At 42.1% G+C, this 18,384-nt stretch overlaps 1 protein-coding gene across 6 annotated transcripts in view; it reads right to left on the bottom strand.

Moving 5' to 3' along the window:
- RAP1GAP2 (RAP1 GTPase activating protein 2) overlaps positions 1-18,384 on the bottom strand; it is a 293,472-nt gene that overhangs the window by 207,132 nt on the left and 67,956 nt on the right. For 3 of the 6 annotated variants that reach the window (XM_032215466.1, XM_032215465.1, XM_032215464.1), the window contains exon 1: positions 2,865-3,708. The exons of 2 other annotated variants lie outside the window; for them this stretch is intronic. In XM_032215466.1, coding sequence (XP_032071357.1) covers positions 2,865-2,971 — 107 coding nt within the window. In that variant the 5' untranslated portion in view covers positions 2,972-3,708. Of the gene's footprint in view, positions 1-1,207; positions 1,285-2,864; positions 3,709-18,384 lie in introns of those variants that run through there. One more of the 6 variants, XM_032215468.1, reaches the window with a different exon arrangement.

Raw genomic sequence — 18,384 nt, forward strand, 5'->3', positions numbered from 1 at the left:
GAGGGGGGAAATCAGTCACCTTCCCCCCCTCTGCATCTGAGAAGAGCAAAGCAGACCACCATCCAGCTTCAAAATATTATGTGAAAGTAAAGGTTCTCCTCGTACATATGTGCTAGTTGTTCCCGACTCTAGGGGGCAGTGCTCATCTTCGTTTCAAAGCCAAAGAGCCAGCGCTGTCCGAAGACGACTCCATGGTCATGTGGCCATCATGACTCAACACCGAAGGCGCACAGAACGCTGTTACCTTCCCACCAAAGATGGTTCCTATTTTTTCTACTTGCATTTTTACATGTTTTCGAACTGCTAGGCTGGCAGAAGCTGGGACAAGTAACGGGAGCTCACTCCGTTATGCGGCGCTAGGGATTCGAACCGCCAAACTGCTGACCTTTCTGATCGACAAGCTCAGCGTCTTAGCCACTGAGCCACCGTGTCCCTTTTCAAAATGTTATACTCATCCGGAAATAAACTGTTTTGTACAAGCTACTGCTTAGTGAACAGCTAGAAATGCTATATACTGTACTTGGAAAGACAAATAGCTGGAAGGGCTTAATGAAACATAGATGGCCGTGATTGCCGGTGGCTACCAGCTGTTTACACACATCTTTATTGGGGATGATTGTGTTATCTGACTTGGTATAGTGTGAGGTTTTTTTTTCTACCACCCACCACCATCCCAGGATTTTAAGGATTTCCACCAAAGTCATTTATTTTACACTTCACGGATTCTACTTTTAAAACTCTCTGACCTAAGTAAAGCTGTTATTTTTAATCACGCTTATCATACACACAAATATAAAAGCACTTTTTAAAAACTTTATGACAAGGCCATTGAGATACGACAAGGTTTCCTGAATTGGGAAAATACAGTATTTATTTACTGCCTTTTTATATCTCCAAAGCAAGCTGAGATAATCACCATGATTCATCTTTTAACCCTTGCAATGCCGCCGAGAAACCTAGCCCCAAATCTATGAATATCCAGTGGCTTTCATGACTGGATGGAGATTTGAACCCAAGTCCTCCTCCTTCTCTTGATCCAAAACAGAAAACTTTAAGGCAGAGAGGAACACTACCATTCATAGAATATGCACACTAATTCATTTGAAGATCTCATACATTCTGCAACCACAGAACACACTAACCTTTTAAAAATCTTATCTTATTCATATATCCACTTTTTTAAAAAATCACTTAAAAAGAGCCTAACCTGTTTGATTAGTTTATCGGTTCAACACACAGGGCAAACCCAATGAACAGGTTAATTCAGGACCCAGTGCAGTGTCCTTGTATGATGTGAGCAGAGCCAGTGACAAATATCAAGCGTTTTCTTACATTCGGAAAACAAACTACAATTGATTAACTAGTCTGTGATTAACCACTTGTGTATGTGTTCTTATTCTCAGAACCTGAAGACAATTTACAAAGAGGAAAAAGGGTGAGGTGGGATACATTAATACAAGGAGGAAAATAACAAAGATTATAAACCACACCAAATCAGCTGGAAAATCCTTAGGATTACAGCCACATTTTAAAAAAAAAAAAGTTCCGTTAACACTTCTTGTTACAAGTGTGCCTGATAACAAGCACAAAGAAGCTCAGTTTTGTAGCAGACCCTAAAGTTGCACTACTAGTTTACCTGAATTGTGTTACTTTCAAGCGCTTAGACCACAGTCCTTGTCCCTTTCTGTTGTCAAGCCAAAGTACATATTAGCTGAAATAATTTGTCTGACCCTCACCAGAATGTTTTGAGTGAATCTCCTTGAAGCAATCACCTATCCAGTTTCCCAAAATAGTATGCACTAAATAAACAAAGCATGTGCACACTAGTGTGTCAAACACACCCCTTTCCTACTGAACAGTTCTTTCTTGGTTTGACAAGGATTCGTTTCAGACAACTTTAAAATAACAAGAGTTCTGAGGTTTCCCAAAACTTGGTGGCTACCAGAAACAACCGCCATCGTTATAATCGTAATGACAACAACAAAATAACTTTCTGAACATTATTATTTTCTCTCAGGGCCCCCACAATCATTTCAGAATTGTGCCTGGTATTTTTATTTTGAATTGCTTGTGGTCTAGTTGGAAAGGGAAAAAAAAGAATTAGCCAGGTAAGAAAATCCAAAGGCCTCATATTGTATCTTTTAAGTCCTACAGAGAGGGGAGGAGGGTAAAATTCAAGTAAATTACACCTGCCATCGTATAGAAAAGTGAATAACTACATTCTGAATTATTACCAGAGGCTCAAAAGGGAAAGCAGAGCGTTTTTTCCAGTTTTGAAGAGAACACGCTGCCAATTGTTCACTGAATAAAACGTTCCAAATTAGGCTCTTGCCCTCCCACCTCAAACTTTTCTCGGTGTCCATCCGTCCCTCCCCCGCAGCAAAATGTTCTGAAACTTAAGTTTCCCCCCGAGCAGCTTATCCAAACTGTGATTTATAAATGAGCAAAAGACACACCCCCCAATAGTATGGCTCTTCTGCATTTCAATTTTGAATGCCGTCTAGCCGAGTGCCAGTGGAACTCGGTGCCACTTTGAGAAGCCAAGAGGGTGAAAATCTGGCTTTGGATCCCTTTGCAAGATTGGGATTCTGCTTTTGGTCACTCCCACGCCTCTGAGAATGATAACGGGACGTCTGAGGAACTCAAGACCACCACAGCAAAGGTGCCCAATGCTTTTTTAGCATCTCGACTCACCCACCCACCCACCCCAATTCCCCCAGCAACATTGTCAATCCCACCCTTCCTTCCATCCACCCCACCTCCCTGCCCCAAATTCCAAGGAGGGGGGGAAGAAATGATCCACCAAAGAGTGCAGCCCAGAATACATCACTCCCCCCCCCCCAAAAAAAGCAGGTGCATATTACCTTTTCTCTTTATTTTGCTTTCTGGACCTGTGCAACAGCCCTATGAGCACCACAGCCGCTCGGATCCCCGCCCTGTTGGACCGCATCCTGTGGGAAGTTTGTGACATGGCCAAGGAAGAGGGGAGGGTTTCTTCCCAGCGCCCCCAAAACGCCGGCGGTGGGCAGGAGAGCTCTTAAGGCGGCAAGGCAAGGCAGCCCTGCCTCTCTCCGGCGCTTCTTCCCTTCCCCGCTCCTCTTCTTCTCCTGCTTCGCTAATCGAGGAGAAGAAGGTCGCTCAGTAGACAGGTGCGACTTGGGGACTCCGGTGACCTTCGGGTCCCACCTGGCCAAGCTGTCCTTCGGCCGCGCCAGCTTTGGAGGCTGCCGGATGGATGGATAGCCAGCCCGGAGCGGGGGATGGGGGGGGGGCTTCCTTCCCGAGTCAAGGGAAGGGCTCTCCGCCCCGCCAACTGATCGCCCAGGTTGGGTGGCTTGCGCTGCCTTTGGCGCCCCGACGCGCCTGCCGGGCAGTTGTGGCGCTCGGCCGCGGCTGGGCTTTTCCCTTCTTGCCTTTGCCTTCTTCCCCCCGGTGCAGATGGCGCTCCGCGGAGGCAGCGGCGCTCCTGGAAAGGCCGGCGAGAGATCCGGCAAGCTCCGAATGACGAGACCGTTTGGCACTGGAAGACCCAGAGCGGCTCCTGCCCGCCTTCCCTCCGCCTGCCCCCCCCCAACCACCACCCCAACCCGGAGGTGGCTTCTGTACCGATTGGGAGGAGGAGATCCCTAAATTCACCCGGGGTTCTTTTGGGGTTTTCTGTTTGCAAAAGAAGACGCTGGGGGAAGCCGCTGCAACTTGACAGGCTGGGAGAAACAAAGGTGGGTATAATTAAAGAGTTGGTCGTCTTCCTTCCTTCCTTCCTTCTTCCCTCATCCTTTTCCAATTTTTCTCCTTCCTTCCTTCTCCTTCCGTCCTCCCCTTCCTCCCTTTCTCCTTCCTTCTTTCCTTCCTTCTCCTTCCCTCCTCCCTTTCTCCTTCCTTCTCCTTCCGTCCTCCCTTTCCCCCCTTTCTTCTTCCTTCCTTCCCTCCTCCCTTTCCCACCTTTCTCCTTCCTTTTCTTGCTTTATTTCTCTTTCCTTTCTTTCCTCTCACTCACCTTCTAATCCTTCCCTGTCTTTTTCTTCTTTTTCTCCTTTCTTCCTCCCTATCTTTATTTCCATTGCTTTCCTTCTTTCTTTTCTCTCCTACACTCATTTCTTCTTTCCCTATCTTATTTTTTTCTTTCTTTCTGTGTCTCTCCTTCCTTCCCTTCACTCATCCCTTTCTCACCTTTCTCCTTCCTTCCTTTTGCTTTCTTTCTCTTTCCTTCCTTTTCTCTCACCTTTCTCCTTCCTTCCTTTTGCTTTCTTTCTCTTTCCTTCCTTTTCTCTCACCTTTTCTTCCTTCCCTATCTTCTTTCTTTCTTTTTCTTTATTTCTTTATCTCCTTCCTTCTCCTTTTCTCCTCCCTTTCCCACCTTTCTCCTTCCTTCCTTCCTCTTGCTATCTTTCTTTCCTTCCTTTTCTCTCACTCACTTTTTCTTCCTTCCCTGTCCTTTTTCTCTTTCTTTCATTTTTCTCTCTCTTCTTTCCTCCCTATCTTTATTTCCATTTCTTTCCTTCTTTCTCTTTTCCTTTTTCTCGCATTCACTTCTTTGTTCCTTCCCTAACTTACTTTTTTTTCTTTATCTCTCCTTCCTTCCTTTTCTCTCATTTTTTTCATTCCCTGACTTTCTTTTTTCTCTCCCTCCCTCCTTCTCCACCATCATCACTATTTTTACAAGATTTTCTCTTCATTGATTGCATGCAAAATGGGTAACGCATTATCATCAAGCTAACCACAGCAGCTGCAATTAATGTTTTGCATAAAATAAACATGTTCCCTGCTCTCCCCCCAACCAAATATCTTAGCAAATGATATTTATTGATTGTCTTCAGAGATTAGAAGCATTTACGAGTATCATACGGAAAGAAGGGCCTGGCAGTTGTATAGCACAAATTAATCTACTTGTGTATGGTGGAAAGTGGTAGCTGATTCTTACACCATCTGGAGGCTGAGTTGAAATGGGCAAAGCGTTTTTCAAAAAACTTTTAAGCCACCGCTTACAGTACTCCAGAAAAGTTGTGCCAAACCAAGCAGAGATTTTAACCCATTAAATATACACTGATTACTTTATAATGAATCAAACAACAGCTCATTTTAAATTGGCTGCAAGTATCTATAAGGGGTTTCATTCATTGCCAGCTGCAAATGCCAGAATCCTGGATCTAAACTAGAGCCAATGCAACTCAAATCTAGGATGCATTGTCCCACCGTCCAATTAGGCTTTGTGACATCATAATACAAATAATCTGATTGGCCCCACATAGCCATATATCACCACAGCAGAGATGAACAATTTTCTGAAAGGGCATGAGTTTCATTTTATCATGGCTCCACAATCTAAACAGTATTTTTTTAACCTTAGCAACTTTAAGACATGTGGACTTCAACTCCCAGAATTCCCCATCTGGGCATTTTTGCTGGTATGTATGAATTTAGTTTTAAATAACATTTTAGAAGCAAACTGGGGGTAAAAGGCTACAACTCTCATATTATTTGAAGCTACTCTTAAAGTCACCCAAGTTATTCAGTTAAATGTTTTAGGTCAGCTTTTTTTAAAACTATAGGGGGAGGATGGAAAGTTTTACATACATACATACATACATACATACCAGTGGTGGGTTTCAAAAATTGTTCGAACCTACTCTGTGGGTGTGGCCTCCTTTGTGGGAGTGGCTTGCCGCCCATGTGACCGGGTGGGAGTGGCTTGCCGCCCATGTGACCGGATATGAAGATGCCGACGACACTTGTCAGAACCACCTTAAATTACCTCACACACAGCACTGGCATGCATAGGAATATGATGTAAACTTCTTTTTTAAAAGGCATCTTTGGTTTGCGTTAAAACAACTTCAACACACGCAATGTTCTGATTGCACCACAAACGCAGTAGTCATCCTTACCTTTCACAGAGGCACTGAGTTTTATAAATATGAGCATGATAGTGTAGAATAATCATATCCAAGGACCAGTGGTGGGTTTCAAAAAAATTTGGAACCTCTTCTGTAGGTGTGGCCTGCTTTCCGGGTCCACTGGTGGAATCTCTTCTAACCGGTTCAGTAGATTTGACAAACCGGTTCTACCGAATAGGTGTGAACTGGTAGGAACCCACCTCTGATACATACATACATACATACATGCATGCATGCATGCATACATACATACATACATGCATGCATGCATGCATGCATACATACATGCATGCATACATATATTGCAGTATTTGGACAGTTTTGTCCAATATATATAATATATATATATAACATAAATGCAGTCCAATCCTGCAGTTTAGGATTGCAATTATACACTGCATGTTCCAAGATAGGGAGATAGGGAGGCATATTCTGCAAACAAAAAATCAACTCATAGAGGATAAATATCTTTCTAAAGCTGAAACTTTTTTGTGATACAGAAGCAGGAAATATCCATTTTCAATGTTATTTTCTGAGTTTCCAGATTATTTGGTATGTTTCAAAAGAACTCACATAACTAGAAAAACCAATGAGTATAATTTCAAGTATTTTGAGTACTGTATCTGTAACCATTAGCTGAACCTTTCAATTTTTTCTCCAATGATTCTCAGATGTCTAATACATCAAAGCTAATCATTTGATAGGGGGGATTAATTTTAATTTTAAATCCAAATGAAACTCATTTTTCATGTAGAAGCCAAAAACGTCTTCCATTGTGGATTATGACTGGACCTCCATAAACTATTTTAATATATTCTAACAACTCTTTACAGTATAAATAATAATTACAAGCTGACTATTTATCCTGTCTCCCATTACCTGGGGTGGGAGGGTAAGTGGTGTAGATAGATAGAATTAGATAGGAGAGGGAGAAAAGATGGATGGATAGATGGATGGATGGATGGATGGATGGAGATGATAGATAGATAGATAGATAGATAGATAGATAGATAGATAGATAGATAGATAGATAGATAGATGTAGAGAGATAGATGATAGATAGATGATAGATAGATAGATAGATAGATAGATAGATAGATAGATAGATAGATAGATAGATAGATATAGAGAGATAGAGATATAGATCGATACATCGATAGAGAGATAGAGAGATTGATAGAAAAATATATAGAGAGATTGAGAGATTGATAGAAAAATATATATAGAGATAGATAGATAGATAGATAGATAGATAGATAGATAGATAGATAGATGATAGATAGATAGATAGATAGATAGATAGATAGATAGATAGATGTAGAAAGGTCGATAGATATAGAGATAGGTAGTAGGTAGATGGGTGGGTGGGTGGATAGATAGATGATAGATGGACAGACGGACAGAGAGACAGACAGACAGACAGACATTACTGGTTGGAAGTGATGAAGTCCCTTTTGTATTATTCAAAGTCAATTAGATATAAGAAGGTGCTTTTTCTGTTGTTCTACAGAGATAGGGAATGCATGGCCCATGCCCCATGGGATCAATTTTTTTTTTATAGATTCATTACATACATACATATTTATACCATCCATATATCAGAACTCAAGACATTTAAAAACATTAAAATGACCGTAAAAGCATAAGCCGACTAAACATAATCCACATTACAAACATAAACCATTTCCATCTAACCCAATGAAAATACAATATAAAATCAATGGAACAAAATACAGAAGCCAGCCAGTATTGTTCAATTGTAATGATCCATTGGAACAAAAGTGTTGTTATTGCCTTCTGAAATGACAACAAAGTAGGAGCTGCTCACAGCTCCGGGATAGGATGTTGTATCATGTTTGTGCAGCTATAGAAAAATTCTGTTTTCAGGCCTTAATTTGTGTAATATTTGAGGGGAGGGTGAATGCACACTACAGCAGTGTTTTGGTGGGAAGACAGTCTTCCAAAGCAAAGGGAGCTGACCTATGAGATATTATAATTTACAGGTAGTCCTTGACCTATGACAATGGGGACCAGAATTTCCAGCGGTCATTAAGTGAGTCACAACTGGTTTTATGACCTTTTTTGCATGGTTGTTAAGCAAATCACTGTACTTGTTAAGTGAATCCAGCTCCCTCCATTGGCTTTTGCTCGTTAGAGGCTGGCTAGGAAGGTAGCAAATAGCAAAAGCACTTAGACTTGTATACCGCTTCACAATGCTTTACGATACTCTTTGAGCAGTTTACAAATGTCATCATATTGCCCCCAACAATCTGGGTCATCATTTTACTGACCTTGGGAGGGCTGAAGGCTGAGTCAATCTTTAGTCAGTCAGGATCGAACTTGTGGCTGTGGGCAGAGTTAGCCTGCAATAACTGCATTTAACCACTGTGTCACCACATCTCCTGGAGAGCAAATGGAAATCGCATGCCCTCCCAGGACACTGTAATTGTCATAAATGCAAATATCAAACATCCAAATTTTGATCATCTGACCATGGGGATGCTGCAACCAGTCATAAATGCAAGGACTGCTCAAAAGTCACTTTTTTACAGTGCTGTTGTGACTTGATTGGTTGCTAAATAAATCGTAAGTTGAGGACTATCTTAAGAGCAGCAATTCTCTTTGAACTGAACTCAGACCCTATCAGCAACCAGCCCAGGTACATGTTGCAGTGATGAGATGGCTCCCAGTTTTCAGTAACTGGACTAACTAAAGCATCCAAGTTAATTTTAAAAGCATCCCCAAGTAGAGAACTGGATAGAATACAGTGATGAGGTCACTGTTATGATGACATCCAGATACAAAAAGGGCCCAACAGGTGCTGTGATATCTTCCTTGGAAGACTCCTCAGATTCTTCCTTGGAGGTTGGGTTCAAGGGAGGATGAGCTCATTCCTGGCACGTCAGAAAGTGGGTTAATTAATGACTCTGAACAGCTGCCTGAAAGAGATTTACAGGGAACAACTTGCAGGAGCAAACGATTAGTGGAGGAGGAGGAAGAAGAACTGCCTTCCATGGTGGATCCGAGAGCACGCAGGGCAGAGAAAAGACAAGCGCAATGGAGATCTGCCAGATTGCTCAGGAGGAGGCCCTGCCTTTCTTGATGGGCTGAACCAGAAAGCTATGTATCACGACAGGCAGAAGCAGGCATTTCTGAGGCATTGTGTTTCGTTTATGGCTGTATATGTTTGTTTCTTGTGCTTCATGCTTGACTTTGCGCCTCGGAGACTCTGAACTTCTTTTGCCAAGTGAGCTCTTGTGGGTGTATTTTAGTTTGGCCTGGTGGATTTAAGTTTGTTTGTTGGACTTATTTGTTGGAGCAACTTTCCATTGTTTTATGGATTATTGGCCATTGCCTTGTGGACTAACCTTGGCCTGCTTGTGGCTGGATTTCTTTGGGACAGTTCTGAGGATGGGTGAAGGGAATTGCTGGGGAACATCAATAAACTCTCTAAACCACATTTATGTGTGCGTGTGAGCAGGGGTGGGTTGCTGCCAACGTTGCTTTGCTGCGTAAGTGTTGTGCAGTTGAGTGTAAATTGTTCTGCCCATGCACAGAACATGAAAAAAATAAGTAAAAAACATGCTAGCAAAGGCAGTGGCAACTGGGGAACCGGTTCGGGGGCGTGGCCAGCCTGGGTTGCTGCCAGTTCTGCAACCAAGGCCAAAATATCACTACCGGTTCGCCCAAACCAGTGCGAACCGGTAGCAACCCACTTCTGCGTGTTAGTGAGTAGGACAGCACAGGGGCATTAACTGAAGCTGGACAAAGGTTCTTCTCTTATTCAAGCAAGAGCCTTAAGTCCAACCAAAGCCCCCGTTGTTTAAATCAGTGAAACCTTACTCGTCTTCGGCAGGTTCACACGAAGCCTCACAAGATTTTCTACAAGCCCAAATGATCTGTAAAGAGAGGGTGTTGAAATCTTCAGAGAAATTGATTTTAGAACTTGGTCTATCTGTCTATGTCAAACCTACCTAGGTAGACCAGACAGGAAACGCAAGCAGATGCTCTAATTCAGGGGTGTCAAACTAGTGGCCTGTGGGCCGGATGTGTCATGTACTGGCCACACCCACCACAGCTCCACGAAGGCAAAAAATGTCATGATACGTCATGTGACATCAATGTGACACTGAGTTTGACACCGGTGCTCTAATTCAACTTTATTGTAAGGCTGCATGAACAGAATCTTGCAGGTCTGAAGTACAAATCTCCCACTATTTGCTTCCCTTTTGAGTTTCTTTTTCCACCCATTATGCAGCTGTGGGCTATGGCATCTTTTATCTGACTATTCCCTAGGCAGCATCTCTCTCTCTCTCTCTCTCTCTCTCTCTCTCTCTCTCTCTCTCTCTATCTCTATCTCTCTATCTCTCTATCTCGATCGATCGATCGATCGATAGATAGATAGATAGATAGATAGATAGATAGATAGATAGATAGTCTTTGTTCTGACCTAGGCTTCCCAAGTTTCATGTCCCAATAAAACCTCTTTTATTTAGGTTAAAAGGAATTCCTCTCCAGCAAAGTCCCGGAAAACAGTCTTTCATGAGATTTTACAACTACAGGCCTATATCAGGCTTGGAGAGTTGCCATGCCGATATCTTCCAAATGCCATGCTGTAGCAGCAATTACTTGGCAAGAAGTCAGGAACAGATCTTAACTCTAATGAATTTAATTAATGCTCTCCTGCAAACTCCCCTCCCCTTTTGCTCTTCTTTATTCCCTGTGGGAGGGTCCGTTCACCATCCACCTGTGCCTTTACTCCCAAGTCGGTCCTTGTTCCTTAGCTGTTCCCTTCTCTTGGCAACTCTGTGCATGCACACATCAGGAACAGGCTCCAACTGTTCTTCTGCCCCACTGCTCTCCGACTCTGAAGGCAGCTGATGACTGTCGGACAGCCCTGGCCCCATCTCCGATACAGAGCCCTCATCAGAGCCTTCCTCAGACTCCAGGACTGGCCCATGTTAATCCCCAACCTCTTCACTGTCTGAGTCTGCCACCAGCTCCACTGGCCACTAGCAGGCCACAATAGTCTTCGACTTATGACCACAATTGAGCCCAAACCTTCTGTTGCTAAGTGAGACAGTTATTAAGTGAGTTTTGCCCCATTGTACAACATTTCTTGCCAGAGTAGTTAAGTGGATCGCTGCAATTGTTAAGTTAGCAACGTAGCTGCTAAGTGTATCTGGCTTCTCCATTTATTTTGTTAGGTGGTCACAAAAGGTGATTGCATGACCCCAGGACACTGCAACAGTCATAAATATGAGTCAGTTGACAAGCATCTGAATTTTAATCATGTGACCATAGGGATGCTGCAACGGTTGGAACAGAGGTGGTATTCAGCAGGTTCTGACCAGTTCTGGAGAATCAGTAGCGGAAATTTTGAGTAGTTTGGAGAACTGGTAAATACCACCTCTGGCTGGCCCCGCCCCATCTATTCTCTGCCTCCGGAGTCCCAGCTGATCGGGAGGGAATGGGGATTTTGCAGTAACCTTCCCCTGGAGTGAGCAGGGAATGTAGATTTATCCTTCCCCTGCCACACCCACAAAGCCATACCCACCAAGCCACGCCCACAGAACCAGTAGTAAAAAAATTTGAATCCCACCACTGGGTCGGAAGTGTGATAAATAGTCATACATCACTTCTTTTCAGGGCCATTGTAACTTTGAATGGTCAATGAATTGCCATAAGTAAAAGACTACCTGTAGTTGATAAGGCAGAATCATCATGTCAATTCACGTGGGAAGCTACCAAGTTCTGTAATGTCCATCTGGGTTCAGCTCCTCATATGTCAAAATCTGATGCAAAGGCAAAGCTACTTTCACAATATCAGTGCGTTTTTGAATTCTGGATTTCTCCACTGATTTGTCTGGATTTAGTTTTATATTTAATTTTAGAAGCAAACTGGGTGGGGTGGGGGGCGGGGAGAAAAGGAGGTTACAACTCTCACCTCATTTGAAGCTATTCTTAAAATCACACAAGTTATGTGATTACATTAAATGTTTTTAGGTCAGCTTTTTTTAAACCACAGGAGAAAAATGGGAAATTAAATGCACACGAACGAATGCAGTCCAAATCTTGCAACTAGGATTGCAATTATACACTGCTTGTGAGAAAGAGAGGCATATTTTTCAAACAAAACAAAACAACTAATAGAAGGTAAGCATCCTTCCAAAACTATTTTTTTTGCTGATACAAAAGCAGGCACTATCCATTTTCAATATTTTTTTCTTAGTTTCCAGATCACTGACATGTAACTCAAAATAACACAAATATCTAGGGAAATCAATGGATATAACTTGAACATGCCTTGTATTTTGAGTATGACACCATGAATCCCTCAACTTCGTCTCCAATGATTCCCAGATTTGCAAGAGATAGAATCTAATCAGAATGACAGAATAACAGAATTGGAAGGGACCTTGGAGGTCTTCTAGTCCAACCCCCTGCTCAAGCAGGAGAACCTATATACCAGTGATGGCTAACCTTTTCTGGACAAATGACCCAAGGGGTGCGCCCAAACCCCCCCAAATGCTATGTTTGCATCCCCTGCATGCGCTCTGCCCCCCACACATGCATATGCACTCCCCTGCATGTGTCCCATCCCCACACATGCACATGTGTGTCCCCTGCACACGCCCCCTTGTGCATGTGCATGCATCCTGCACGCACCCTGCCACCCGCATTTGCACAGCATACCTGAAGACCAGCTGGCTGGCAGGAGGCATGCACGCATGCGCACCGGAGCTGAACTGGGGTGACAACTCATGTGCCATCAGAGAGGGCTGTGCATGCCACCAATATATTGTTCCAAAGTAGCTACCCAGTCTCTTCTTAACAGTGATAAACAATTGATTATCATTTGATAGAGGGGATTAATCTTAATTTTAAATCTAAATGAACCTTATTTTTCATATAGAAACCAAAACTGTCTTCCATTGTTGTTTTATGACTGGAAAACCTTAAACCCTTTATTCCATACCTCCATAAACCAGGGCTGTATTAACACATGGGCTCGATGGGCAATGAGCGTGGGCCCCACGAGCATAGTGGCTCCATGCCAACTCCAATTTTGTTGGAAGTGCCAATAAAATAAATATATGTTTAATCTTATTGACCATTTTACGATTTTATTCCTGTGAGTAGTTGTCATAGGGGACCCAGTATGCTGCTTTGCCCATAACAGTCCATAATGCTGTTAAGACAACCCTGATATAAACTGAATATTTAATTTAATATATTCTACCCACTCTTTATAAATAATAAGTACAGGCTTTCTATTTTGCAGAACCAGTGAAATCCTGTAACAGGAGAACAATTGGGTTGGGACTTTTAAAAAAATCCATAGCATTTGTTGTATCGGGCTCGCTTATCCATTTCCCACCAAGATTGTAGCTACAATCTTGGCCAAACTGATGTTAATTATTAACAGGGAAGAACGAGGTGGCCAGCAAAGTCCACAGAAAACATATTTGCAGAGAAACCCCTCCCTCGAAAAAATAGGATCACCCAGACACACATAAACACACACCAAAGGATAACTGTAGATCTCTGCCCTATTCTGAGCAACTCTTCAAGGACAGGTCATTCTCTGTCCAAAGGTGACTCTCTCAATCGGTGGAGCTGAAATGGATTTGCAGGAGTGGGGGGGGGGGGCACCACGAAAAGCAGCATTTCACTGGCCTATTTTTTTTTAAAAAAAGATGCTCAGACAGAACAAAGGAGAATTTGCAAGGCTATTTGGTTTGTCTGTCTGTTTATTAAAATGTCCATAGCCACCCATCTCACAACAAGTGACTCTGGGCAGAGAACAAATAGGTAATTAATAAGGACTAAAAACAATCGATGTTGTGCTTATCATTTCAAAAAGCATTTAAAAACTAAACAAGAAAGAATATTATGTGAAGATATCTTAGCTCTCACTTGTGAGTTGGGCAATGTAGAAATCTGACAGATAAAAGATAGATGGCTGGATAAATGATAAAAGATATAGAAGATATAGATAGATAGATAGATAGATAGATAGATAGATAGATAGATAGATAGATAGATAGGTAGGTAGGTAGGTAGGTAGGTAGGTAGGTAGGTAGGTAGGTAGGTAGGTAGATGATAGATAGATAGATAGATAGATAGATAGATAGATAGATAGATAGATAGATAGGATAAAAGGTATAGTAGATAGATAGATAGATAGATAGATAGATAGATAGATAGATAGATAGATAGATAGATAGATAGATAGATGATAGATAGATAGATAGATAGATAGATAGATAGATAGATAGATAGATATGATAAAAGGTATAGAAGATAGATACATACATAAATAGATTGATGATGATGATAGATAGATAGATAGATAGATAGATAGATAGATAGAGATAGATAGATGATGATAAAATATATAATAGATAGATAGATGATAAAATATATAGTAAATAGATAGATGATAAAAGATATAGAAGAAAGAGAGAGAGATGATAAAAGATAGATAGACAATAATTTGATGGATAGATTGATAAATGATGGATGGATAGATGCATGGATAATGGATGGATGCATGGATGAATAATTCAGTCTCCTAGGGTCTCCAGGCCTGATGGGACAACCAGATTTTGAGGGACCTTCAAAAAGTTAAAAAGAATGACGCTAGCCTCACTTCAGCAGGAAGGATATTCCATAGAATGGATGCCAAAGCAGAGAAGGCCCTGCATTTAGGACCCACCAAATGTAGCTCCCTAGGCATCAGGACCTATAGCATGCCCTCTGTGCTAGTGGGACCGACAGATGTAATGAGGAGAGGTAGTCTGCAAACAGCTGTAAATGTGGCCATGTTGCCGAGCACCCAAAAATTGGTTACGTAACCATGGAGAGGGCTTGGTCATAAATCCTCTTTTTCAGGTCGCTTATAAATTGGAACAGTTGCTAAGGGACCAGATGTAAGTGTACAAGAAATGTTGAATTAAATGATGGTAAGAGCCATCTGGATCAGGCCAGCAATTGGCCTCCTCCTTCACCTTATTCCTATAGTGGTCAACGTGACAGTATCAAGGTTTTTTAATTAACAAGATGATGTGATGCTGAAGAAGCTGGCCTAGAAGAGAGAAATCCAACTTCAAGTCCATCCTTTCCCACCGCAATTCACCAGGTGACTTTTTATTATTATTATTATTGTACAATTGTATCACAGCGGCCAGTTGTTTCGCCGGATTTGGCATTGGTTACTAGTCGGGCCCCACCCAGGGGCCTAGGACGTCGTAACGTATTTTCGTAATATGCGTGCAGATCCAAGCAGTGCGGCTTTTTGCATTTGATTGATGGTGATTTTGTCAATTTTTAACTGTTTTAAATGTAATTCCAGTGCTTTTGGAATAGCACCCAGTGTGCCAATTACCACTGGAATTACCACTGCTGGTTTGTGCCATAATCGTTGAATTTCGATTTTTAAGTCCTGGTATCTTGCGATTTTTTCATGTTCCTTCTCGGCGACCCTGCTATCACCTGGTATTGCGATGTCTATGATTGTGACCTTATTTTTCTCAACCAGTGTGATGTCTGGTGTATTATGCGCCAGTATTTTGTCGGTTTGTATACGGAAATCCCACACGATCTTGACCATCTGATTTTCGGTGACTTTTTCAGGCTGATGTTCCCACCAGTTTGTTGCTGTTTTAATATTATAATTTTTGCACAAATTCCAATGGATCATTTGTGCTACTGAATTGTGCCGCAATTTATAATCAGTCTGCGCGATTTTTTTACAGCAGCTGAGTATGTGATCAACAGTTTCATCAGCTTCTTTGCAAAGTCTGCATTTGGCATCATCAGAGGATTTTTCGATTTTGGCCTTAATGGCATTTGTGCGGATAGCTTGTTCTTGCGCAGCCAGGATTAGTGACTCTGTTTCTTTCTTTAATGTACCTGTTTTTAACCATAACCAAGTTTGTTCACTGTCCACTTTATCTTTTATTTTTCCAGAAATTGACCATGCAGTGCTTTGTTCTGCCAACTCTCCATTCTTGATTTTATCACATCTTTTCTGTATTCTTGTTTTGTCTGTTGGGCCTTCAGTAGATTTTTGTTCTTTACCTCGATTAATAGATGTTCTTGAGTGTCTTTTAAATAATCAGCCAGTGCATGTTTTTCTTCTTCAACTGTTTGCTTCACTTGTAATAATCCTCTGCCACCTGATTTTCGGGGCAGATATAGTCTATCAGTATCACCACGTGGATGTAAACTGTAGTGTATTGGCATTAGTTTCCTGGTTTTTCGGTCCAAAAGGTCCAAATCAGCTTGTGTCCAGTTAACTATGCCAGCTGTGTATCTTATAACTGGTATTGCCCAGGTATTTATGGCCTTGATTGTATTTCCACCATTCAATTTAGATTTTAAAATTTTCCTAACTCTGTTGGTGTACTCTCGCCTGACAATAGTTTTTACTTCTCCATGCTTGATGTTATCCAACTGCAGAATGCCTAAGTATTTGTAGGCTTCATTTTCTTTGCATTATTATTATTATTATTATTATTATTATTATTATTATTATTATTATTATTATTATTTTTAATTTATTTGTCTTGTATGCAGCCCACTCCCGGAGGACTCCGGGCGGCTCACAAAAGACAAGGGAAAGGGGGAAAACGAGACAAAGACAACATATTAAAAACAAAACCAACATTCACAATTTCTATGGAGGTAGATGCTTCTCAGCTCCCCCCAGCCTGCTGGAACAGCCAGGACTTGGTGGCTTTGCAGAAGGCCGGGAAGGTAGTAAGGGTCCGGATCTCAACAGGAAGCTCGTTCCAGAGGGCCGGAGCTGCAACAGAGAAGGCTCTCCCCCGGGGAGTCGCCAGCCGACATTGGCTGGCAGATGGAATCCGGAGGAGACCTAACCTGTGCGATCTAATTGGTCTGAGAGAGGTAATCGGCAGGAGGCGGTCTCTCAGGTACCCAGGTCCGATGCCATGTAGAGATTTATAGGTAGCGACCAGCACCTTGAAGCGGATTCGGAGACTAATAGGTAGCCAGTGCAGCTCGTGGAGGATAGGCATAACGTGGGTGTACCTTGGTGCACCCACAATCGCTTGTGCGGCTGCATTCTGGACTAATTGGAGTCTTCGAACACTCTTCAAGGGCAGCCCCATGTACACTTTGAGTTTAAGTCCATTGTTCTCAGACCTCTTTCAAAATTTCCGTTACCGGTTCTGCAGAACCTGTCAGAACCTGCTGGATTTCACCCCTGGTTTTAAGCTTTGACAAGCTGAGTCTGATATTTTTGGCTCCTTACACCCTCCAAAGCAAACAAACCTGAGCAGTGTGGTGGCCTAGTGGTGAAGACACTCACCTCCTCCTACTCAGAAGGTTGAGAGTTCAATACTAGGTAGTGGCAGATATTTCTTTCTTAGGGCACAAAGAAAAAAAAATATGCTGGGAACTCTGTGTGGCATCGGGAAGGGTATCTCGTCAGTAAATGCCCAATTCCATCCAGTTGTCCCGACTGTACCCCAAATTAAGGGATTACAAGGTCATGAAAAGAGAATTAACACCCTCCAATCCAAAGAGGGGGGGAATCATATACAAGAGGTCAATGAATGCAAGCGTCCCTCAACAATCTAGAAAATCCAGATCTATCTTCTGGATTAAGAGTCCACGAAGCCCTCAGGAATAAAGATAAATTACTAGCCTGCAAACACAGAGACACTTTACAGTATATGACCTTTAAGGAACATGACTTTATTTGTTATGCAGAAAGAAAGAAGTCCATTAAAAACACCTTGACATTTAGGTTTCAAAAAAGTGAGTTCTACCACTAGATAAGAAACATAATTTCAGAATGAAAATAAAGGATCCTTTTGTGTGTGTGTGTGTTTAGCCCCATGGACAATTAGAGGCCATTAACAAACTGGCCTTTCAATCCTCTGACTGGGATGCAATCTTCAGAATTTCCAGGTGTCACTTTTCTAAGAAAATGAGATTGTCTGAAAAATGCTAAACCCTGACAAGGAGCCAACTTTGACCCAGGGTTGCTAATAAATTCCAGCTATGCCTGATTCTGTTAAAAAAAAAATCACATTATTATAGTTGGCAGTTGGGGAGGGAGGTTAATTAAAGTAAAACCTATGATTCAGAAGATCATATAATGAACAAGGAAATGTCCTTGAGGACATCTAGTCCAACCCCCTGCTCAGTGCTGAAATACCGTATTTTTTGGAGTATAAAATGCACTTTTTCCAGCCCTAAATGTGGGTGAAAATATAGGTGCCTCTTATAGAATTAATATGGGCGTTTTTGGCCTCCTGAACCCTCCGCGCATTGTGTTTTTGCCCTACCCGGCCACCAAAAACACTCTGAAGGCCAAAAACTCTGACAGACACTTTTTTATGAAAATGGGCCTGTTTTTAACAAAAATGGGTCTGTTTTTGATGAAAATGGGCTGTGCGGAGCATTGCAGAGTGCTTCTGGGGGCCGGAGAGGGCGAAAATGCAACACACAG

Source organism: Thamnophis elegans, chromosome 4, assembly GCF_009769535.1.
Source record: "Thamnophis elegans isolate rThaEle1 chromosome 4, rThaEle1.pri, whole genome shotgun sequence".
NCBI classification, from domain to species: Eukaryota; Metazoa; Chordata; class Lepidosauria; order Squamata; family Colubridae; genus Thamnophis; species Thamnophis elegans.